This window comes from Lucilia sericata, unplaced genomic scaffold (genome assembly GCF_015586225.1).
Source record: "Lucilia sericata isolate MDLA Ls3-8-SP2 unplaced genomic scaffold, ASM1558622v1 Contig001006F_arrow, whole genome shotgun sequence".
NCBI lineage: Eukaryota > Metazoa > Arthropoda > Insecta > Diptera > Calliphoridae > Lucilia > Lucilia sericata.
In genome coordinates this window covers 114,555-139,262 of record NW_023994988.1, presented here as the reverse complement: position 1 = coordinate 139,262, position 24,708 = coordinate 114,555, and the positions used below count along the sequence as shown (strand labels likewise).

At 28.1% G+C, this 24,708-nt stretch overlaps 1 protein-coding gene across 1 annotated transcript in view; it reads left to right on the top strand.

The window, feature by feature from the left end:
* Positions 1-24,496, top strand: part of LOC119609566 (homeotic protein distal-less) — a 62,949-nt gene extending 38,453 nt beyond the window's left edge. Inside the window, exons 3-6 of the mRNA XM_037964410.1 lie at positions 20,777-20,921; positions 21,043-21,147; positions 23,011-23,225; positions 24,284-24,496. Coding sequence (XP_037820338.1) covers positions 20,777-20,921; positions 21,043-21,147; positions 23,011-23,225 — 465 coding nt within the window. The 3' untranslated portion in view covers positions 24,284-24,496. The remainder of the gene's footprint in view (positions 1-20,776; positions 20,922-21,042; positions 21,148-23,010; positions 23,226-24,283) is intronic.
* The last annotated feature ends 212 nt before the right edge of the window (positions 24,497-24,708 follow it).

Sequence of the window (24,708 nt, the reverse complement as noted above, 5' to 3'; positions counted from 1 at the left end):
TCAACATTTTCATTTTATGGGAAACTTTTTGTTTCAGAAAGCTTGATTTAATAAAAAAGCTTCAACATTTGTAAATGCTTCTGAAATCGATTAAAAGCTTTATTACAAGATTTTTAACTTTAAAGCTCATCCGCTGGCGAAAAGCTTTTGATCAAATCATGGATTTTAACTGATATTCATTTAAAGCTTTTCTTATAAGCTTATTTTGTGCATAAATCTTAATATTATAAAAAGCTTTTGAAAGCTTCATATTATTAAATGCTTTTAAAAGCTTTCATTATTATACTATCTTGCGCCCAAATTTTAATAGCAAGCTCTTTGCTAAAAAACTTGTTGAAAGCTTTTTTTAAAAAATCTACAAGTTCTTCAACAGCTTTGGATATTGGCCAATTTTGTTCTTTAGTCATAATCTTTATTTAAAGCTTTTTCTTAAAAGCTTATTTTCATTAAAAAGCTTAATATTATTAAAAGCTTTTCAAAGCTTTCAGTATCAATTTAATAAAACTATGTTTATTTTTCTTAAACATCTCACAATTCCTATAAGTTTTAGAAAGGCCTGTTTTAAGAAAAAAGCTTTCATCTTCAAAATCGTTTTTCCCTTCATTAGCTGTATATAACGATCTCAATCACAAGAGAACTAGAATCATTTAGCTATTGCCAAAAGACCAACATATAAAGAAACCATAAAAAAAGTGGAAAAAGGAAAAACAATAATAAAAAAAAGCTATAGCGAAAAATAGAGAAACACGCGCTTTAAACACAAGCAGCAGCTGTAAAAATGCTACACCATCATATGGACCAGGTAATAATCATGGCTTGTGTTGTCTAAACAAACAACAACAATATTATATATAGTTATAGACTGTTTAATGTTGAAGTGCTTAAAGCTACATACTTTTAGCCTTTTATAGCTTTTGGTTAAAGAAGAAAAAAGATGAAAAAAAACTATAGAACCCCATAACGAAACTACTTCTTAGTTATAATAACAAATGATAATAATAATAATGAAAAAATATATAGAATTTTTCTTTAAAAAATAATACGACTAACTTAAAGGAAAAATAGAAATAAAACATTATCCTCCCAGTTTGGTAATGAGAGAGCGAGAAAAAAAGGCATCAATATCTTGATGATCTTTCAGCAAACATCAGCTATAGTATCTTTGTTTAAGAAAACATAACCTAAACTAGACACATCATCAAGATGTTGAAGATTTCTAGGGAAATTAAATAAGTTTATTTGGCAAAAGGCTACTTTTTTTTCAACAGCATTTTACGGACTTTGATTTTTATTGTCTAAGTGGACTGTTTATGTTCTTAGTGTTGAGGGCTTATTGTCATAAGTTTAGAAAACTCAGCTGCATAAAGAAATATCATTTAAAATATTTACTGTTTTTTTCATAATTTCCTTTCCTTTCTCCTTTAAATGGTTTAGCAAGACTGTCAAACTGAGTTTTTGATTCTATTTGATAACCATGGTATATATAAATACCCCATAATTTGAAATTTATCTAGAGTTGTTAGAGGTACTACTTAAAATGGTTTTGAACATAAAATTTAATACATGACACGTGTTGTAGTTATTATTAATATTTATCATTATCACTATTATTAGTTAGTAAGTAGGTAGGTAGGTAATGTTTGAAATAATAATGTACTCGTAGACTGGTCAAGTTTTTGAATTTATAAAATATTGTCTTATACATATTTAACAAAAAATAAAATAAACCCTTTTTTCTAAAGGGTTGCTAAAGGTCAATTTTAATTGTTATATATTTACGTAAATAGTAAACAATATTAAACTGATAAATAATTATTAAGAATATAAACAACAATGTTTGGGATCAAATGTCAATAAACCTTAATTGTCAATTGATTTGAATTAAAAAATTCTTAGGGCTGGATAAAAATTTCTTAACCAGTCCAAATATGATAAATAAGACCATAATCTAGATAATAGACTAGACTAGGTTAATGACTAGATTATAGAATAGTTTAACAACTAGACTAAATACTAGACTAAGGTCTAGACTATAGACTGGTCATAACTATGGACTCGAGACTAGAATAGTAGGATGTACTATAGACTTAACTATAGACAAGACTATAGACTAGACTATAGACTAGGCTATAGACTAGACTATAGACTAGACTATAGACTAGACTACAGACTAGACTATAGACTAGACTATAGACTAGACTACAGACTAGACTATAGACTAGACTATAGACTAGACTATAGACTAGACTATAGACTAGACTATAGACTAGACTATAGACTAGACTATAGACTAGACCTATAGACTAGACTACTAGACTAGACTATAGACTAGACTATAGACTAGACTATAGACTAGACTATAGACTAGACTATAGACTAGACTATAGACTAGACTATAGACTAGACTATAGACTAGACTATAGACTAGACTATAGACTAGACTATAGACTAGACTATAGACTAGACTATAGACTAGACTATAGACTAGACTATAGACTATAGACTAGACTATAGACTAGACTATAGACTAGACTATAGACTAGACTATAGACTAGACTATAGACTAGACTATAGACTAGACTATAGACTAGACTATAGACTAGACTATAGACTAGACTATAGACTAGACTATAGACTAGACTATAGACTAGACTATAGACTAGACTATAGACTAGACTATAGACTAGACTATAGACTAGACTATAGACTAGACTATAGACTAGACTATAGACTAGACTATAGACTAGACTATAGACTAGACTATAGACTAGACTATAGACTAGACTATAGACTAGACTATAGACTAGACTATAGACTAGACTATAGACTAGACTATAGACTAGACCTATAGACTAGACTAGACTATAGACTAGACTATAGACTAGACTATAGACTAGACTATAGACTAGACTATAGACTAGACTATAGACTAGACTATAGACTAGACTATAGACTAGACTATAGACTAGACTATAGACTAGACTATAGACTAGACTATAGACTAGACTATAGACTAGACTATAGACTAGACTATAGACTAGACTATAGACTAGACTATAGACTAGACTATAGACTAGAACTATAGACTAGACTATAGACTAGACTATAGACGAGACTATAGACTAGACTATAGACGAGACTATAGACTAGACTATAGACGAGACTATAGACTAGACTATAGACTAAGACTATAACTGACTAGACTAACTAGACTAGACTATAGACTAGACTATAGACTAGACTATAGACTAGACTATAGACTAGACTATAGACTAGACTATAGACTAGACTATAGACTAGACTATAGACTAGACTATAGACTAGACTATAGACTAGACTATAGACTAGACTATAGACTAGACTATAGACTAGACTATAGACTAGACTATAGACTAGACTATAGACTAGACTATAGACTAGACTATAGACTAGACTATAGACTAGACTATAGACTAGACTATAGACTAGACTATAGACTAGACTATAGACTAGACTATAGACTAGACTATAGATCTAGACATAGACTAGGACTATAGACTAGACTATAGACTAGACTATATACTAGACTATAGACTAGACTATAGACTAGACTATAGACTAGACTATAGACTAGGACCTATAGACTAGACTATAGAACTAGGACTAAGACTCCAGACTGTCATATCCAGATTAAAACGGTGTTATAATTTATAGTCTACACTACTATTTACAGATTATAGACTAGGACTACAGACAATTCCTTTGCTATTTAATAGCATACAATCTGCCACATTTAATGTACGACAAATAGATGTCAAAATATATATAAATTTATGAAACTAAATTAATATTTCATCATTTCTTTAATAATGTGTAACAAAATAGTGAACAACATAATATAAAAAACACAATAAAATATTTAAAAAACTATTATTTAAGGGTAGCACAAAGCCAAACGCGTGCGTACAATAAATTATAATAATAATGGACTTAACACATATACAAACTAGCACACGTAGCATTACAAGGTATTGCGTAAAATTGAAACATGCAGCAGCATCTTTACGGTTTTCAAGCCTATTGGCAAAAGGTGGCAATAGTTCAATAGTTAACAATAATAGTCATAGCAAAAAGCACAGTTTGAACTGAACTATACACAGCATGAAGTTAGTTTATGTGTATGTTGAACTTGTTTAGCACATGTTTGCTGCTGCTGCAAATGATGATGATGAGTTGAGGTTTAATAGATTTTCTTGTAATATTTAACGCCTTTTTGTAAAAAAACGTAAAAATTTTAAAGTGTAAATGTGTTTATGTTAAGGGGAAGTTAAAGGAAAAGTTAAAAACTCATAATTCATTTAATGTTTTTATTCAATTTTTCTTTGTACGTGTTTTTTTCGAAAAAGATTTAGGGCTTAAGTGATAAGTCACAATGCATTTATTGAGTTGATTTGTTAACAACAAAAAACCATATTAAAACCGGCAATATTTTTTAACATATTTATATAAATTCTTTTACTGGTGTTTTTGGCTGTTGTTGTTGCTGTTTATTATATCAAACTTCAGTATAAGGTATGTAGTCTGTCAGTCAGTCAATATACTTAAACTGATTTTTGTTTTGTGCCTGCTATTGTTGGCCTTGAAGCCTTTGAGGGATTTTTGTATAAGATGTTTCGTTTTCCTACTCTTTTGGTTGGGGTTTGTGTTTTCTTTTATATTAAAAAAAAATAGAGGCGTGAGGGCGTTAACTTAAACTGCCTTTAACGTTTTTATTTGGAAATTCGTTGTTCAGACGTTTTCTTTTACTTTTTTGTGGCTAAAACATTTTGTTTTATTTTTTCAATGTTTTGCTTTAAAAGAAGGTAAAAATAACAAAACTTAAAACAATTTTTGATTTTGTAATATTTTTTTTTAATCTTTTAATAAAATATATAAAAATTATATTAAACAAAGACTCTTTAAACTAATATCATTCGCCTCCTCCTGACTATAGACCCCCAGAACAACCAGTTACCTTACTAGGCTACCATTTTCTTAAACGCCATCTTAAACTTCTCATTAACTTGCCAATATTCATATATTTTTCTTTATCAATCTTTAAATAATTTTTATCAATAGTTTATGTAAATTAGTAATTCCAAAAAAAAAAACTTGCTGTTTTTAGCTGCCAACTAAAACCACTTTCATTAACACAATTTTGTTTTTTTAGTTAAATTTAGTTTTCTTTATTATGCTCGCTTAACACGAGTAGTCAAAATATGTTTAGTAATATTAAATACCACTCACTCACTTACTTACTTAGCGCACTTAACATTCACTTAATATGTATTTGTATACAAACGAATGTGTGTGTGCAAAACGAAAAAAAACCTCCGCCAGGCAATATATTCAGCATCCGCGCGCTATAACATACAAGATGTTATAGTTGCGCATGATCTTACTACTTCTCTGGTACATGACTGTTACATGCAATCTTTAACTGAAGAAGTACGTAAGTTGTAGTCGGTTGTCGACGAATGTTATTTACCCGACAATGGACTATAATCAAAAGAGCTTATAAGCTTTATTGACGTTTAAGACTACATACTAGACTATTGATCAGACTGTAGACTAGGTATTAGGCTATAATCGAGTCTATTGACTAAATTATAGACTAGATTTTAGTTAGTGCTATAGCTTAGTGTATATTAAATACTTTAGTCCAGACAATAGACAAAACTTAGTCTAGACTTTAGTCCTGACTATAGTCAAGACTTTAGTTCAAACTGTAGTCAAGACTTTAGTTCAAACTGTAGTCAAGACGTTAGCCCAGACTATAGTTAAGACTTTAGTCGAGGCTATAGTCAAGACTTTAGTCCAGACTATAGTCAAGCCTGGACTATAGGCTATAGTCAAGACTTTTGTCCAGGCTATAGGTAAAACTTTACTGAATAGAACCGAATTTAAACTGATTTGAACTGAACTAGAACTGAACTAGAACTGAACTAGAACTGAACTAGAACTGAACTAGAACTGAACTAGAACTGAACTGAACTAGAACTGAACTAGAACTGAACTAGAACTGAACTAGAACTGAACTAGAACTGAACTAGAACTGAACTAGAACTGAACTAGAACTGAACTAGAACTGAACTAGAACTGAACTAGAACTGAACTAGAACTGAACTAGAACTGAAATAGAACTGAACTAGAACTGAACTAGAACTGAACTAGAACTGAACTAGAACTGAACTAGAACTGAACTAGAACTGAACTAGAACTGAACTAGAACTGAACTAGAACTGAACTAGAACTGAACTAGAACTGAACTAGAACTGACTAGAACTGAACTAGAACTGAACTAGAACTGAACTAGAACTGAACTAGAACTGAACTAGAACTGAACTAGAACTGAACTAGAACTGAACTAGAACTGAACTAGAACTGAACTAGAACTGAACTAGAACTGAACTAGAACTGAACTAGAACTGAACTAGAACTGAACTAGAACTGAACTAGAACTGAACTAGAACTGAACTAGAACTGAACTGAACTAGAACTGAACTAGAACTGAACTAGAACTGAACTAGAACTGAACTAGAACTGAACTAGAACTGAACTAGAACTGAACTAGAACTGAACTAGAACTGAACTAGAACTGAACTAGAACTGAACTAGAACTGAACTAGAACTGAACTAGAACTGAACTAGAACTGAACTAGAACTGAACTAGAACTGAACTAGAACTGAACTAGAACTGAACTAGAACTGAACTAGAACTGAACTAGAACTGAACTAGAACTGAACTAGAACTGAACTAGAACTGAACTAGAAACTGAACTAGAACTGAACTAGAACTGAACTAGAACTGAACTAGAACTGAACTAGAACTGAACTAGAACTGAACTAGAACTGAACTAGAACTGAACTAGAACTGAACTAGAACTGAACTAGAACTGAACTAGAACTGAACTAGAACTGAACTAGAACTGAACTAGAACTGAACTAGAACTGAACTAGAACTGAACTAGAACTGAACTAGAACGAACTAGAACTAGAACTGAACTAGAACTGAACTAGAACTGAACTAGAACTGAACTAGAACTGAACTAGAACTGAACTAGAACTGAACTAGAACTGAACTAGAACTGAACTAGAACTGAACTAGACTGAACTAGAACTGAACTAGAACTGAACTAGAACTGAACTAGACTGAACTAGAACTGAACTAGAACTGAACTAGAACTGAACTAGAACAGAACTAAAACTGAACTAGAACTGAACTAGAACTGAGCAAGAACTGAACTAGAACTGAACTAGAACTGAACTAGAACTGAACTAGAACTAAACTAGAACTAAACTAGAACTGAACTAGAACTGAACTAGAACTGTACTAGAACTGTACTAGAACTAATCATTGTATCTTATCAGATCTACTTAATGACCAAATCCATAGTTCTCCCAATTTTTTACTGCAGGGTATAAAAACTTATCAAAATGCAATCACTATATAATATTTTCTTTTTCGTTTAAGATTTTAACTTTGTGATATTTAATTTATGCCGGTTGATTTTTTTCTCCTTTTTATAAAAAAAAATTTAATCTAAACAGAATTTTATGATTTATGATCTTGTCGCTTAAAAGTTGTTCATCATCATCAGCATCTATGAAATGCAAGTGTAACTGAAATTATGACAAAAACGCAAACCTCAAGTTTAGTTTGAAAGTGGATGTATTTTAATAACATCAGCTTTTAGAGTGATTGTTTTGAAAGGTATTTGAGAAGAGTATTCGATTAAATATTTATTTTTGTTATATGTTGTTGTTTGATTTGTATTTTCTGAAAACTTTAGAATGATCTAGGGGCCCATCAGTATTATCTTATATAAAGGTCTTTTGAATCGTGCGTCAAACGGGTCTATAATGTTGGCTAGACAGTTTAAGAGATGTTATTCGATTAATCGAATAAACTTTTCTTTAAAAGTTTTAGTTTTTTGCTGTAGTAAAGCGTAACTCTTTAACAATTTGCTATTTGGCTTTTAACAAGTGTCTTAAAGTGGACAGGGGCAGCAGATCACGTCTTAATGGTTACAAAATGTAGTCAAGACAGACAGACAACAAAATCAAGTGATCATTCATAAAATCGTTTTAAAACTAGCACGTGTTTAAAGTCTTTTTTTTCGTAAAATGTTGCAATCATAAAAATTTCATTGAACAGAAAAAAAAACATGTTTTAGTAAAAACATTTAAGATTTAAATCTTGGATTTTTAAGAAATTTTTATGAAATTGTTATGGATTTTAAAAACATAAAAAAACAAATTGCAAAAAGAAATATATTTGTGTTTTTTTATTACAAAAAAACTTCATGGCATTGAAAACAAATTTTCCACTTGGCAGGTCTTGCGTAACCATTTGCCAAATGGAAAATCACAAAAAAAGTAAAATTGTGTATTTTTTTTGTTTTTGTTAAAAAGTGTTTAAATAAAATAACAAAAAGTTTAAACTTAAATAAAATATAATTAAAACAAAACATTGACAGTGAACTTTAAAAAAAACAGAAATTAAACTTAGATTGTCAGTGATTTGCTATAAATTTCAAGCTTCATTGATTTCCTTCTGGTATCGGGGTTTTAGTTGTTTTTTTGTTAATATTTTAAACAATTTATTTAGAATTTTCCCATCATAAGCTTTTTATTATTAAGTTTAGAAAAAAAAGTAATAGTTTTTGTTTATTATTCACACACCAAAACCACTAAATTATTAAGAAATAATAATCAATTATTCAGTTTGAAAAAAAAAAACTCTAATAAATTCTGTGGGAAATTTAAAAAAATAAAAACCAGCAAAATTTGCACACAAAATTATACAAAATCTTTTTTAATTTATAATTAAAATTGACAGGACTTTATCTCCTTTTTCTAAAAATTCCCACCATTATTGTTTATTTGGCCAGATTTTTAAGTTTAATCTTCTTGAACATTAATTTTAAAAGTTCCCGCCAAATTCTTCTAAAACGTTGTTTTAATAATTTTTGTTAAATGTTTGTTTCTCCATTATTTAACGATCATTTTTTTGGATTAAATAAATACTTTAACAACTATCAACATTTGATACTAAATGACAATTTAATATGTGTATGTTTTTTTACATTGGCAACTTGCTCTCTAATTTCCTAACCCGGCAGTTTTAAGGGTGTCAATCTCAAGACTACTTACTATACTATAGTCAAGATCATACTATACTATAGTTAAAACAGTTGACTATACTATAGTCAAAAGTATTTTCACACTTAATCCTAGAAAAGAGAATTCTTCAGTGAAATCTTTTCGATTTTACATTTCAGCACTGCCGACTGTGTTAGTAAAACAAATACCATTAAGTGTAAATTAAGCTTTAGTTTTTGTTGTTGCTGTTGTTGTATCCTTTCAAGACTTCGATCTCAGGTGCGATTAAAATCTGTTATAAAATCTTGTTAACCATGTGTTTAATGAATTGTTAAAAATTTCATATTAAACTGGTTTTAAATGAAAATTGTTGGAAAATATTTTTTTTATGTTTTTTTGTTTTTTGTGTATAGAAACTGTAATCGGAGGTATAAGAGTTTTCAGAAGTACACTACAGGAAATTTTTGATAAAAAAATAAAATACAAAAAAACAAAATTTTAAGTAGAATCGGACTAAAACTAGAACAGATCTAGAACAAAACTAGAATAGAACTAGAACAGAACTAGAACAGAACTAGAACAGAACTAGAACAGAACTAGAACAGAACTAGAACAGAACTAGAACAGAACTAGAACAGAACTAGAACAGAACTAGAACAGAACTAGAACAGAACTAGAACAGAACTAGAACAGAACTAGAACAGAACTAGAACAGAACTAGAACAGAACTAGAACAGAACTAGAACAGAACTAGAACAGAACTAGAACAGAACTAGAACAGAACTAGAACAGAACTAGAACAGAACTAGAACAGAACTAGAACAGAACTAGAACAGAACTAGAACAGAACTAGAACAGAACTAGAACAGAATTAGAACAGAACTAGAACAGAACTAGAACAGAACTAGAACAGAACTAGATCAGAACTAGAACAGAACTAGAACAGAACTAGAACAGAACTAGAACAGAATTAGAACAGAACTAGAACAGAACTAGAACAGAACTAGAACAGAACTAGATCAGAACTAGAACAGAACTAGAACAGAACTAGAACAGAACTAGAACAGAACTAGAACAGAACTAGAACAGAACTAGAACAGAACTTGAACAGAACTAGAACAGAACTAGAACAGAACTAGAACAGAACTAGAACAGAACTAGAACAGAACTAGAACAGAACTAGAACAGAACTAGAACAGAACTAGAACAGAACTAGAACAGAACTAGAACAGAACTAGAACAGAACTAGAACAGAATTAGAACAGAACTAGAACAGAACTAGAACAGAACTAGAACAGAACTAGATCAGAACTAGAACAGAACTAGAACAGAACTAGAACAGAACTAGAACAGAATTAGAACAGAACTAGAACAGAACTAGAACAGAACTAGAACAGAACTAGATCAGAACTAGAACAGAACTAGAACAGAACTAGAACAGAACTAGAACAGAACTAGAACAGAACTAGAACAGAACTAGAACAGAACTTGAACAGAACTAGAACAGAACTAGAACAGAACTAGAACAGAACTAGAACAGAACTAGAACAGAACTAGAACAGAACTAGAACAGAACTAGAACAGAACTAGAACAGAACTAGAACAGAACTAGAACACAACTAGAACACAACTAGAACAGAACTAGAACAGAACTAGAACAGAACAGAACTAGAACAGAACTGGAACAGAACTAGAACTGAACTAGAACAGAACTTTAACAGAACTAGAACAGAACTAGAACAGAACTAGAACGGAACTAGAACAGAACTAGAACAGAACTAGAACAGAACTCGAACAGAACTAGAACAGAACTAGTACAGAACTAGGACAGAACTAGAACAGAACTAGAACAGAACTAGAACAGAACTAGAACAGAACTAGAACAGAACTAGAACAGAACTAGAACAGAACAGAACAGAACTAGAACAGAACTAGAATAGAACTAGAATAGAACTAGAATAGAACTAGAACAGAACTAGAACAGAACTAGAACAGAACTAGAACAGAACTAGAACAGAACTAGAACAGAACTAGAACAGAACTAGAACAGAACTAGAACAGAACTAGAACAGAACTAGAACAGAACTAGAACAGAACTAGAACAGAACTAGAACAGAACTAGAACAGAACTAGAACAGAACTAGAACAGAACTAGAACTAGAACAGAACTAGAACAGAACTAGAACAGAACTAGAACTAGAACAGAACTAGAACAGAACTAGAACAGAACTAGAACAGAACTAGAACAGAACTAGAACAGAACTAGAACAGAACTAGAACAGAACTAGAACAGAACTAGAACAGAACTAGAACAGAACTAGAACAGAACTAGAACAGAACTAGAACAGAACTAGAACAGAACTAGAACAGAACTAGAACAGAACTAGAACTGAATTAGAACTGAACTAGAACTGAACTAGAACTGAACTAGAACTGAACTAGAACTGAACTAGAACTGAACTAGAACTGAACTAGAACTGAACTAGAACTGAACTAGAACTGAACTAGAACTGAACTAGAATTGAACTAGAACTGATATAGAATTGAACTGGAATTGAACTAGAACTGAACTATGAATCGTTGATCTAAACTTGATGACCACAAAGATCTCTCAGTATTTCTCTCTTAAGAAAAATATCCTTTCGAATTGCATAATTCTCTGTCGTTGAAGCTAAAATTTCCACTTTATTTAGTTGAAAATCTTTTGCAAATCTTTTTCTGCAAAAGACCTCTTAGTTTAACACTTATCTTTGTTTTTAATGCATTCTTAACTATTTGAGGTAAAGGAAAAGATCTTCTGTAAAAGAAATAAATTATTTTGTAATATTTCTCAAGCGCCACTAAGACTGTAAATCATTTTCTTGTTTTAAGTATTTTATTTTTGTGAGAGGAATTTATGCTAAATGCATAATGACTTTATTTGTTATACGAGTACATGTTTTATGTAAGAATTGTATTTGGTTTTGTTAAAAAGAATGATGATGATAAGCAGGTGGGGTAAAATAATGTATTCTTTAACTTGAAACCGATTTAGTGGCTCCAGGTTAGCAGTTAAAGTCAGGGAGAAATCATAGAACTAATTTACTCTATGTAGCTTTTGTTTTAGAGCAAGTAGAGGCAGAGAGTGACAAATAAGCGTGAAAGCAAGAGAAGCTCATAAGAGTGCTTTTTGTGCATCTTTGCTTTAGAGAGAAGAGTGTTGATACAGAACTAGTACTGTAACTAGTTATTGGGGGATGCGAACGAGTTATAGTTTTAACTCTCTGTATGAGAAATACTTTAACACGCCAAAGGCTTACGTGGAAGAAATTGTAATATTCTTGAGGTTTGTTTATAAGGCACGAATGCATTCCTTTAAATATGCGATAAACTTATGTCTCCTTTGTATGCAAAACTGAACAAAAAGCATACATCATTCATTTAACCAACGTACCATGCAGCCATACACCACATTAATATTTGTTACCAAAATTGAAATAAAAATAAGCTTTAACAAATATTTACCAAAAGCCATAGTTACTATAGTTAATAGACGACTAACAACGCCTTATTTTCCATAGTCAAAAACCCAAAACAATAGTTATAAACAATTTTTGGTATTTTGAGCCAGAAAGAAGGAAGGGAAAACATACTGAAGAAGAAAAGCCAAATAGTTAAAATTTTCAAAAAAGTTGTTAATAAATTTATGGCTTAAACGCTGGAAAATAGACAACATGTTACCACAAAAATAGTTGCACTGTGTGTGCTTACAGTCAGTATTAATGAGAATTATTTGTTTCCCCGGGCTGTTGTTTGAAATTGATCTAAAGAGAAAATACCCTTTTAACCTGTTTGAACGTCTTCCGTTTGTTGGCAATTTTAACGAGCCCCAAAACTATGTGCAACACAAAAGCCGCTCTGCTCTGCTTGTTGTTGTTGCTGCTGCTGTTGGTTGTTTATTGAAAAGATTCAAAACTCTTGTTAAAAGTTTTCATTCATAAATTCTTTTTGCAACAAGCAGCTTAACATTTTTCTTTTGCTGTTGTTGTAAATTTTGCACTGGTATTTTAAAAACAATTTTTTTAAGTTTTGTTGCTTACAAAGAAACACCGACAACATGTTGTTGCTGCTACAAATATACATTGTTTGTAAATGCAATTGTTGTTGGTTTTATAAGCGAAAACATAAAACAAGATTTGTACTTTAAAAACAATTAAAAATTTTTAAAATTTATTTCAGAAAATTTACTTAAAACTTTCGTTTTTAAATTAAATTTTAAACAATTTTTTTTTAACATTTTTTAAACAGAATTTACAAAAAATTTTATTATTCAGCTAGCTGAATTACAAGTTTTGGCCCTAAACTGTCAAAGCCTACTTTAAAGTTTCTTTTTTTTTTAATTTTTTCAACAATTCAGCTAGCTGAATAGCGTTTTTTGTGTAAAAAAACTATTTAAACATTAATTATTTTGTTGTTAGTTTCAAAATCTAGCAATTCAGCTAGCTGAATTAGACTTTTAGTAAACATATTAGCTAAAAAAATATATTTTTATAAATTTTACAGCTAAATCTATGTATTTTAACAAAAATTGTTTAATTCAGCTAGCTGAATAAAGCCAAGAACCTAAGAAATTTACTTTAAATAAGATTTTTTGCTGAATTGTCTAAATTTTCAGCAGCTATAATACCTAATAATATAATTCAGCTAGCTGAATAGCGAAAAATTGTATAGTATAAAACAAATAATGATTTATTTAAGTGTTTTTAAGCTTTAATATATAATTCAGCTAGCTGAATAAGAAAAAACTACAATTTGTTACTAGAAAAATTAAACTTTTTGTTAAATTAAGCAATTTTCAAGAGTTTTACAATGAAATATGACAATTCAGCTAGCTGAATAACAAAAATATCATTTAATTAGAAAAGTTTACTACAAAATCTTTATATTTACAGCAAAAATGTTTAATTCAGCTAGCTGAATAACGTTATATTTGGCATTACAGTGCTAAAATAAGTCTTATTTAAATATTTTGTTTAATTTTAACGTATTCAGCTAAGAAATTATACAATTCAGCTAGCTGAATACAGCTAAACAATAACATCAATGAATAAGAAAAGCTTAATTAAAATATTTTGCTTACTTTTAACCAATTCAGCTAGCTGAATAGCAAATTTTAAAGCTAAAATCTAACAAAGTATAAAGAAAAACAACTTTACTTGGTAAACAGTAAAAAACTATATGACACATTAAAGCTTCTTTTAATGTATTTTACACTTTAAATACCCCTGAGATCTAAACATAATTTATAAACTAGTAAGAGAATGAATGCAAACAAAAAAAAATAATAATAATAATAAACAATAAAAACACTTGCAAGTCTTGTCTTAAGACCTGTCATAAATGTCTGTAATCTGTTAAGCAACATCTACAACAACAACAACAAAGCTCTAGTAACCGAAACAACAATAAAGCGAGAGGAAAAAACCAACATAAATTATAACAACTGACATGTTAAGGAAGTGAGTGATCAAGTCGGAAAACAAGCTTTTTTTTCTCTCTCTTCATTCCTTCTAAATTGTTGGTCAAACAACAAAAGCCAAACAGCCAGCCAACAGCAGCAAAAAAGTAGGTTAAAAAGGATGTTATTGTTGCAGATATGCTAATTTTCTCTTAACTTTGTATTTCAGTTGATTGATACTTACAATTGAAAGTGTTTTTGTTGTTTTTTTTTCGTTTTCTTTTTAACAAATGACATATTATTGACATATTTGTCAATATGCGGGCTTTGTAAATTTTAATACACTTTTACTTTCCGTTCATATAAACATATGATTTAAAATGTCTACAAAAGGGTTTGCAGTCGAAAACATTTCCAACAAATGTTATGCTCTATTGATTGTAGAAGTTTAAATTGAAAGCTAAATAAAACAGATGTTTTCAATTTTATTACTTTCAATAAAAGCAATTAAGTTAGTTAGAGATGATTTTAGAATTAATTGAAAAAAGTATAATTAAGTTAAATCAGCTAGCTGAATAAGAGCAACCAAAGGCTGGTATATAGTTTACTACAAAAAAGTTGATATTTTATTAAATTTTTTACAATTCAGCTAGCTGAATAAACATCAAATGCTATAAAAACAAAGAAATATTGAAATTTTAATATTATGAAAAGAAATAACGTAATTCAGCTAGCTGAATTACTTTAAATCGTGTCAAGATTGTAGAAAATGTAATTTTTAATGAAATTTCTTTTATAATAATCACATTCAGCTAGCTGAATTGAACAAATTTCATTAATAATTTATGGAAATATAATTTTTAAGTGAACTTGTTTAATAAATGTCTAATTCACCTAGCTGAATTACTTTAAATCGTGTCAAGATTGTAGAAAATCTAATTTTTAATGGAATTTCTTTAATAATAATCAAATTCAGCTAGCTGAATTGAATAAATTCCTATTCATAAAGTCTAATTCAGCTAGCTGAATTCCACAAAATCGTGTCAAGATTGTATAAAGTGTAAATTTTTCACAAATTTATTTAATAATAATCAAATTCAGCTAGCTGAATTCTTTTGTAATTTCATAAAATTTAATTTTTTAACCAATTTGTTTCATAAAAGTCTAATTCAGCTAGCTGAATTACGTAAAATTCATTCATAATTTCATAATATTGAACTTTTAAGGTGATTTCTTTAATAAAAATCAAATTCAGCAAGCTTAGTTCCACAAAATCGAGTCAAGATTGTAGACAATGTAAATTTTTGAAAAATTCTTTATTAATAAACAAATTCAGCTAGCTGAATTCAACAAATTTCTTTTATAATTTCATAAAATTTATTTTTTTTAACCAATTTGTTTCATAAAAGTCTAATTCAGCTAGCTGAATTACATAAAATTCATTCATAATTTCATAATATTGAACTTTTAAGGTTATTCCTTAAATAAAAATCTAATTCAGCTAGCTGAATTCCATAAAATCCGGTCAAGATTGTAGAAAATGTAAATTTTTGACAAATTCTTTATTAATAACCAAATTCAGCTAGCTAAATTGGACAAATTTCTTTTTTAATTTCACAAAATATAATTTTTTAGCTATTTTGTTGCTTAAAAGTCTAATTTTATGTAATTCAGCTAGCTGAATTAGATTTTTATGTAATTCAGCTAATCATTCGTAATTACATAAAATTAAACTTTTAAGGTTATTTGTATAATAAAAAATCTAATTCAGCTTGCTGAATTAAACAAAAATTACTTATAGTTTAACAATACATAATTTTTTAAACAATTTGTTTAATAAATATCAAATTCAGCTAGCTGAATAAAGCAAAAACTTTTCTTATATACTAAAAAAGAAAATTTTTAGTTTATGTGTGTAATAAAAATCTAATTCAGCTAGCTGAATTAAACAAAAACTCCTAAAAAATTGCTTAATTAAGCAAAATTTAGATTTTTTTCACTTATTCAGCTAGCTGAATTACAAAATTTCTTTAAAAAATTATAAAAAATTTCTTTTTGATTTTCTAAGTTTTTCTTCTATTCAGCTAGCTGAATAATATTATTTCATTGAAAATTTGTTAAAACTTTAATTATTTACGTTTTTAATATATTTTTATTTGTATTCAGCTAGCTGAATAGCTATATTAATTAGTTTTGGTGTTAGAAATCATAATTAATTAATAAAAACATTGCACTTGATTGCTTTATAAAGTCTATACATGCAGTTTACTGTTTATTTTTGGGCCATATAAGTAAATGGCCAACTACAAAGTTGTTTAAAAATTTGTGTGTTAACAACTTTTTTTTCTTTGCTAAACATATTAGCCAATATTATTTTAAGTTAGTTTTGCTTGAATAAGCAATTTGTTATAGTAATAGTGTAATAGTTAAGCCTATAAAATACTAAATTTTAGTTTTAATTTATATGACAAGTGTTTATGTTTAATAAGAAAACTGAAAAAAGTTTAAAAAAAATCTATATATAAAAGTTAAAAACACACTAGTGTTAAATGTTTATGACACATTAGTGTAGTTATTAAGTTAAGTTTGCAAACTAAAATTAATGTTTAAAACGTGGGAATATTTGTTTATATGCTAATAAAGTTTTGTTTTATGGGAATTTGAAAATAATAAATTATAATTCAATTCAATTTATTGAAAGAATAGATTTTTGAAACAATTCCCAGATTAATAAACCAAAAAAAAAAAGTGAAATGTTCTAGGGAATCCCCATTAAAAGTTATATAAAGTCTGTTTTTAGCCAGCCACTAGTTATGTTTCTTTTTTGAAATACAAAGCTCATAAATAAATTTATATCATCTAACAAATCTTATATTAACAACTTTTTCTTATTATGACAGGAAGCCATTAAAATCAGTTATAAAATATAATTTATAATAGAAAAAAACGCTACTGTGTATATTTTGTGATGAAGTTGTTCAGTCATTTGTTGTTTAAAGTTATTTTATTGTTTTTTTTATAAATAATTTTTTTCTACACTTTTAGTTTTTTTTTCTACTTTTTTTCAAACAAAAAACCACTTTCGCTGTAAAAACTTTCAAAACAATCTAGATATGAAAAAAAAGTCTTTAACACAACAAGAAGTTTGTACAAGATATACTTTGCATATAACAAACTTTTGCTTTAAGTAGCAAATAGCATAAATTATTATTTATTTTTTATCATTATTATGATAGATATAAAACAAGAGCGGCTTTTATTTTCAAATGTCAGTTATTGTCTTAACAACAACAACAAACAACAACTCTAATCATAATTACAATAATAATGAAATAAAAAGTAAATTCAGCTAAATGCAAATAAAGCAAACTTGATGAGTAAAATATCCAGTTTTAATTTCAGTTTCATTAGAAAGAATAATATCTTTAAATGAAAACAAATTGAAAGATCAATGCTACATTTCGCTATTCTGGAGGTTATGAGTCTCAAACTTGTCCCTGCTTTATTGAAAAGTGAGCCTCAGCTGGAAAAAATCCTATTCAGCTACTTGTTTACAACAAATAAGGTATTTAATTAACAAATTTGTTTGATTACAAAACTTTTTCGAAGTTTTTAATCAATTCAGCTGAACAATTTTCTTATTCAGCTACTAGAAATGCTATTCAGCTAATAATTTTAACAATTCAGCTGCAAAAACCATTATTCAGCTAAGAAAACGCTAAATTATTTATGAAAATTTAATAATCTCATAAGTATTCTAATGTTTTCGAACTATTCAGCTAAAATTTTGAGCTATTCAGCTTAAAAAAAACCTATTCAGCAACTTTATTTACAACAAATAAGAAGTTTTATTAACAAATTTATTTGTTTATAAATGTTTTTAATCAATTCAGCTGAACAATTTTCTTATTCAGCTACTAGAAATGCTATTCAGCTAAAAATTTTAACAATTCAGCTGCCAAAAAGTTTATTCAGCTAAGATAATATTAAGCTATACAGCAAAATTTTGAGTTTCCATAAGCCTGCTTAAGAAATCTAACAGTTCAGCTACAATTTTAAGCTATTCAGCTTTTAAAATTCCTATTCAGCTAAGAAAATATTACATTATTTATGAAAATTTTATATTTTTATAATCCTGCTAACTTTTTCTAATAATTCAGCTACAATTTTTAGCTATTCAGCTACAAAAAACCTATTCAGCAACTTTATTTGCATCAGAAAGGTATTCTATAGACAAATTTGTTTTCCTTTAAAACTTATTTAATGTTTGTAATAAATTCAGCTGCAAATTTGTGCTATTCAGCTACAAGAAATTCTATTCAGCTAAGAAAATATTAAATTATTTTTGAAAAAATACTATTTTTATAAGCCTTCTTATGTTTTCTAAAATTCAGCAAATTTATGCTATTCATTTGCAAGAAATCTTATTCAGCGCCATTTTTTAGCAATTCAGCTGAAGAAATATTGTTATAGAAGTGTTTTCTAATGATTCGGCTTTACTTTTAAACAATTCAGCCACAATAAACCTAATTCAGCTAAAGAATTATTGAACTATTTAATAAAAATCTAATATAGAAGTATTCTCTAACAATTCAGCTTTATTTTTTAGCAAGAAATCTTATTCAGCGGCATTTTCTAGCAATTCAGCTGAAGAAATATTGATATAGAAGTGTTTTCTAATGATTCAACTTTACTTTTAGACAATTCAGCTACACTAAACCTAATTCAGCTAAAGAATTATTGAACTATTTGATAAAAATTTAATATAGAAGTGTTTTCTAACAATTCAGCTTGAGTTTTAAGCAATTCATCTGCAAGAAACCTAATTCAGCTAAGGAAATCTTGAAATATTTAATAAAAATTTTATATATTTGAAAGCCTAGAAATGTTTTTAAACAATTCAGCTTGAGTTTTAAGCAATTCAGCTACAACAAACCTAATTCAGCTAAGGAAATATTGAAATATTTAATAAAAATTGTATATATTTGAAAGCCTAGAAATGTTTTTAAACAATTCAGCTTGAGTTTTAAGCAATTCAGCTGCAACAAACCTTATTCAGCTAAGGAAATATGGAAATATTTCATAAATATTTAACATATTTTAAATTTTAGAAATGTTCTTAAACAATTAAGCTTGAGTTTAAAGCAATTCAGCTGCAACAAACCTAATTCAGCTAAGGAAATATTGAAATATTTCATAAACATTTTATATATTTGAAAGCCTAGAAAAGTTTTCTAATTATAAAGCTTTACTTTTAAGCAATTCAGCTGCAACAAACCTAATTCAGCTGAGGAGTTATAGACTTATGTATTTCATATTTAAATTTTTTAAATGATTTACAATCATTCAGTTAACTTTTAAGTAATTCGGCTATAGTTTAAATGAAGTGGTTGTTATAGATAAATAATAATATTACAGCTGTCGTGTTTTTTATAAATTTATTAAGTAAAAATTAACATTAAACATAATAAATTTTGTATATAAAAAAGAAGATTGTTAATAAATTTTCTACTTAACAAATTTGTTCATAACACGAAATTAGTTTAAAACGAAGTTTTCAAATTACTAAAAATTCATGAATGAATTAATTGCAAAAAAAAGCTTTAACATAAAGCTTTTAATAGAATGCCTAAGTGTTTATTAAAACCTATTAAAAACTTATTAAATTAACTTTAATTAACTATAAGTTATGAAAATGCCACCACCGATCACTGAAAACCACAACATTTGTAGTTAGACATCATGATCATCATTATTAGCCAAATAAATAGCGTTATGGAATCAAATAAATATCATGACAAGTTTATATAATTATAAGACCAAAACCACTCTTTAACATTTTTTTTTTTTCACACAAACTCATTTATCTCTTTAGTATATTAGTAGTATTTTTAAGTTTATTATAAACTATTTAATAATATTAATATTAACCAATTAAAATCTATGTAAACGTTATTTTTTGCTTTGGTTTTTGCACACCTCTTGTGCACAAATGAAAAATGACCCATTAATTTCCACACAAATAGCCCCAAATCCCCCCTCAACACTCTTTGCCATGTGACTTATTAATAACTCTATTTGTGTCTTATAAAAGTGTTAAAATTAATTTCGAAAAGTCATGTTATGTTAATGCAAAATATTATTTAATATTTACTGTTTTTGTTTATAATAATTGTAACTGACAAGTGTGTGTTTTTGTTTTTGTTATCATTGCAGGTTAAAATCTGGTTTCAAAATCGTCGCTCAAAGTACAAAAAAATGATGAAAGCCGCCCAGGGTCCTGGTCAAGGTAGTGGCATGCCCTTGGGCAGTGGTGGTCCAAATCCTGGTCAACATAGTCCCAATCAAAATATGCATAGTGGTAAGTTTGAAGATTCTCTCCCCCCCACCCCCTTAACTTTTAGATTTAAAAATAACATTAATTAAAAAAAACAATTTCATTATAATTATTTAATTATTTAATATAAATTGTCTATTTTTAGGCGGTAATAACGGTGGCGGTTCAAATAGTGGCTCACCATCACATTATCTACCTCCCGGACATAGTCCGACGCCTTCAAGTACGCCTGTATCTGAATTATCACCCGGTAAGTTTTCAACTAATAATCAATTAAACTATTAATCATTAAGTGATTGATAAAAACAATTCAGTTAATAAATTTCTTTGGGAAATTGTTCAAATCAATTAAATTTCTTAATCAACTTTATAATTCTGTTATTCAGCTAAAGTTAACCTATTAAAAGTGTTGCTAAACTTTAGTATTTTTATAGTCCCAGTATAAATACAACAATTTCTGACAATTCAGCTGTCTTTAAACATATTCAGCTAAGAGAGATTGTGTTAAAATCTTTAAATTCAGCTAAAAAATTCTGTATTTTTAAATATCTATTATAGTTTAACGTATTCAGCTACACTTTTTTGCATTTCAGCTGCTTTAAATCATATTCAGCTAAGAGAAATTCTCACAAAAATGCACAAAATTAAAGAATTTTTATAAATCTAAAGTTTTGGGCAATTCAGCTAAAAAATTCTCTATTTTTAGGTATTTATTACGTTTCAATGTATTCAGCTTCACATTTTAGCAATTCAGCTAAGGTTTTGGCAAATTCAGCAAAAAAATTATCTATTTTAAGCTATTTATTTTAGTTCAACGTATTCAGCTACAGTTTTTAGCAATTCAGCTACTTTAAAACATATTCAGCTAAGAGAAATTGTGTCAAAACTGCTTTAAATCAAAGTATTTTTATAAATTCACAAATTTACTAGACAATTTTTTCAATTCAGCTACAGTTTTTGACAATTCAGCTAAAAAATGTCTCTATTTTAAGCTTTTTATTACAATTAAACGTATTCAGCTAAACTTTTTAGCAATTCAGCTGCGAAAAATCTAATTCAGCTAAGATAAATTCTGTCAAAAATCCAAATATTTAAGTATACAACGTATTAAGCTACTTTCTTTAGCAATTCAGCTACCTTAAAACATATTCAGCTAACAGAAATTATGTATATCAAAACTGCTTTAAATTAAAGTATTTTTATAAATTCATACATTTACTAGTAAATTTTTTAAATTCTGCAACAGTTTTAAGCAATTCAGCTAAAAAATTCTCTAATTGGAAACATTAATTACAATTAAACGTACTCAGCTACACTTTTTAGCTATTCAGCTAAATTATTTTATAAATTTTAAACAATTAAGCTTAACATTTTTCATATTCAGCTACCAGAAATCCTATTCAGCTATGAAAATCTAAAATTCTATCAATATTTTTATATTCAGCTAGTGTCTTTAGTTTCCTTTAATACTTTTTTGAGAATTCAGCTAAATTTTTTTTGTCATTCAGCTACAAAATATCCTATTCAGCAACTTTGTTTGCATTAAACAAGGGTTTTTATTAACAAATTTTCTTAATTAGAAAACTTATTTGACATTTATATTAAATTCAGCTGAACATTTTTCATATTCAGCTGCAAAAAACCCTATTCAGCTATCATTTGTATGATTAGTAGACTTATATGACATTTCTATTGAATTCAGCTGCACATTTTTTGTATTCAGCTTATAATTAAAGCAATTCAGCTACAAAAAATCGTATTCAGCAACTTTATTTGCATGAAAATATGGATTTTATTAAACATTTTTATGTTTAAAAAACTTATTTAACATTTATTCTGAATTCAGCTGCTAGTTTTTCATATTCAGCTGTAAGAAATTCTATTTAGCTAAGAAATTATTAATCTTTTAATGAAAACTCTATATATTTATAAGATTTTTAAGTAATTCAGCTAAACTTTTGAGCTATTCAGCAACTAAAAATTATTACTATTGAATTTAATTGTATATTTTCCCTATTCAGCTGCAAGAAATCTTATTCAGCGGCTATTCAGCAATTATTGTTTTTTATAATTTTACTCATAAATCTTATTATTTCTTCTTTTCTCTTTCTAGAATTTCCACCAACGGGATTAAGTCCGCCAACGCAAGCGCCATGGGATCAAAAACCACATTGGATTGATCATAAACCACCGCAAATGACACCACAACCACCTCATCCAGCAGCGTCACATCCGCAAACACATCATCATAATCCACCACCACAAATGGGCGGTTATGTACCTCAATACTGGTATCAGCCAGAAACAAATCCATCGTTATTAACGTAGGTAAACTATTTATGTTTAATTGCTTTAATGTATATTTATATGAAAAAAAGTTTTATAAAAAGCTTAAAAATTTGGAAAGCGTTTGTTAATTTTCATTTTATTTCAAAATTATAATGCCCGCGATTTCTTTTAAAGCGAAAGCTTTATTGTTAGAAAACTTTTGAAAGCTAAAGCTTTTGTAGTTTCGTAGTACTAGATATATAAGCTTTTAAAAGCTTTACTTAAAATTTGCAATCTTTAAAAGTTTATGTGATAAAACCACGGGCTTACTTAATGTTCAAACTATTGAGCTTTTATGTATGAGCTTTAAACTTTTCAAAGGTTATGAGCTTTTAAGCGATTGTGAGCTTTTAAGCAATTATGAGCTTTTAAGCATTTATGAGCTTTTGAGCAATTATGAGCTTTTAAGCAATTATGAGCTTTTAAGCAATTATGAGGTTTTAAGCAGTTATGAGCTTTTAAGCAATTATGAGCTTTTAAGCAATTGTGAACTTTTAAGGAATTATGAGCTTTTAAGCAATTATGAGCATTTAAGCAATTATGAGCTGTTAAGCAATTATGACCTTTAAAACGGTTGTGATTAACTAAGCGACAATGAGCTTTTATCCTATTATGAGCTTTAAAGCAATGATGAGCTTTTGAATGGTTATGAGCTTTTGCGTTTAGATCAAATTGTTTTTTAAGCAAAAGCTTTTTTAGTTTCATAGTGGAAATGCATAAACTTTAAGGTAGCATTATTTAAGCTAGCGCTCTTCAAAAGCTTTTATTCTAAAGCTATCGGTGTACTATAACTTTTAACTATTAAAAGTTTTTAAATGTTCGGGTTTTCTATAGAATGCTTTTAAGCTTTTGATTAGTGCTAAACTTTTGAATCATATAACAACAAAAGCTTTTGAAAAACTTTTGGCTATATATAAAACTTTAAGCTTTTTTGAACTTTAAAGTTTAATTTCTACTTTTTAATAAAAGCTTTTAAGTTTTCTTTATATATATTTTTAAATATAAAATAGACTTTTATTAATAAAATATTCTCTTTTCCTCTCTCTCTCTCTTTGCAGGGTATGGCCAGCGGTTTAACAAACACCTCCTTCTACTCTAACCACAACAACCTTTTACCAAACCGATCCTATAGATAATTCTATGCATATATATTAATTAAATTTTAATTAAAAAATTACAAAAAAACAACACAAACACAAAAGTTAAACTAAAGTAATTTAAAAAAAGTGTAATTTTAAAATAATTATTTTTTGTTTGTTTTTTTTTTAGGAAAATGCCTAAACAAATTGTATGAATTAATAAAAAAGAAAAATGTGTGTGTGTAAAAAAAGTGCACCTTGTATAAAAAAAAGTTTTTTTTTACTATTTAATATAAAAATTTAAAATAAAATTTGATAATCAGATGTTTTTTTTTATTATTATTATTAAATATTATTATTTTTAAATAAAATTTGCATTAATTAGCTCTAAAAAAATAATAATA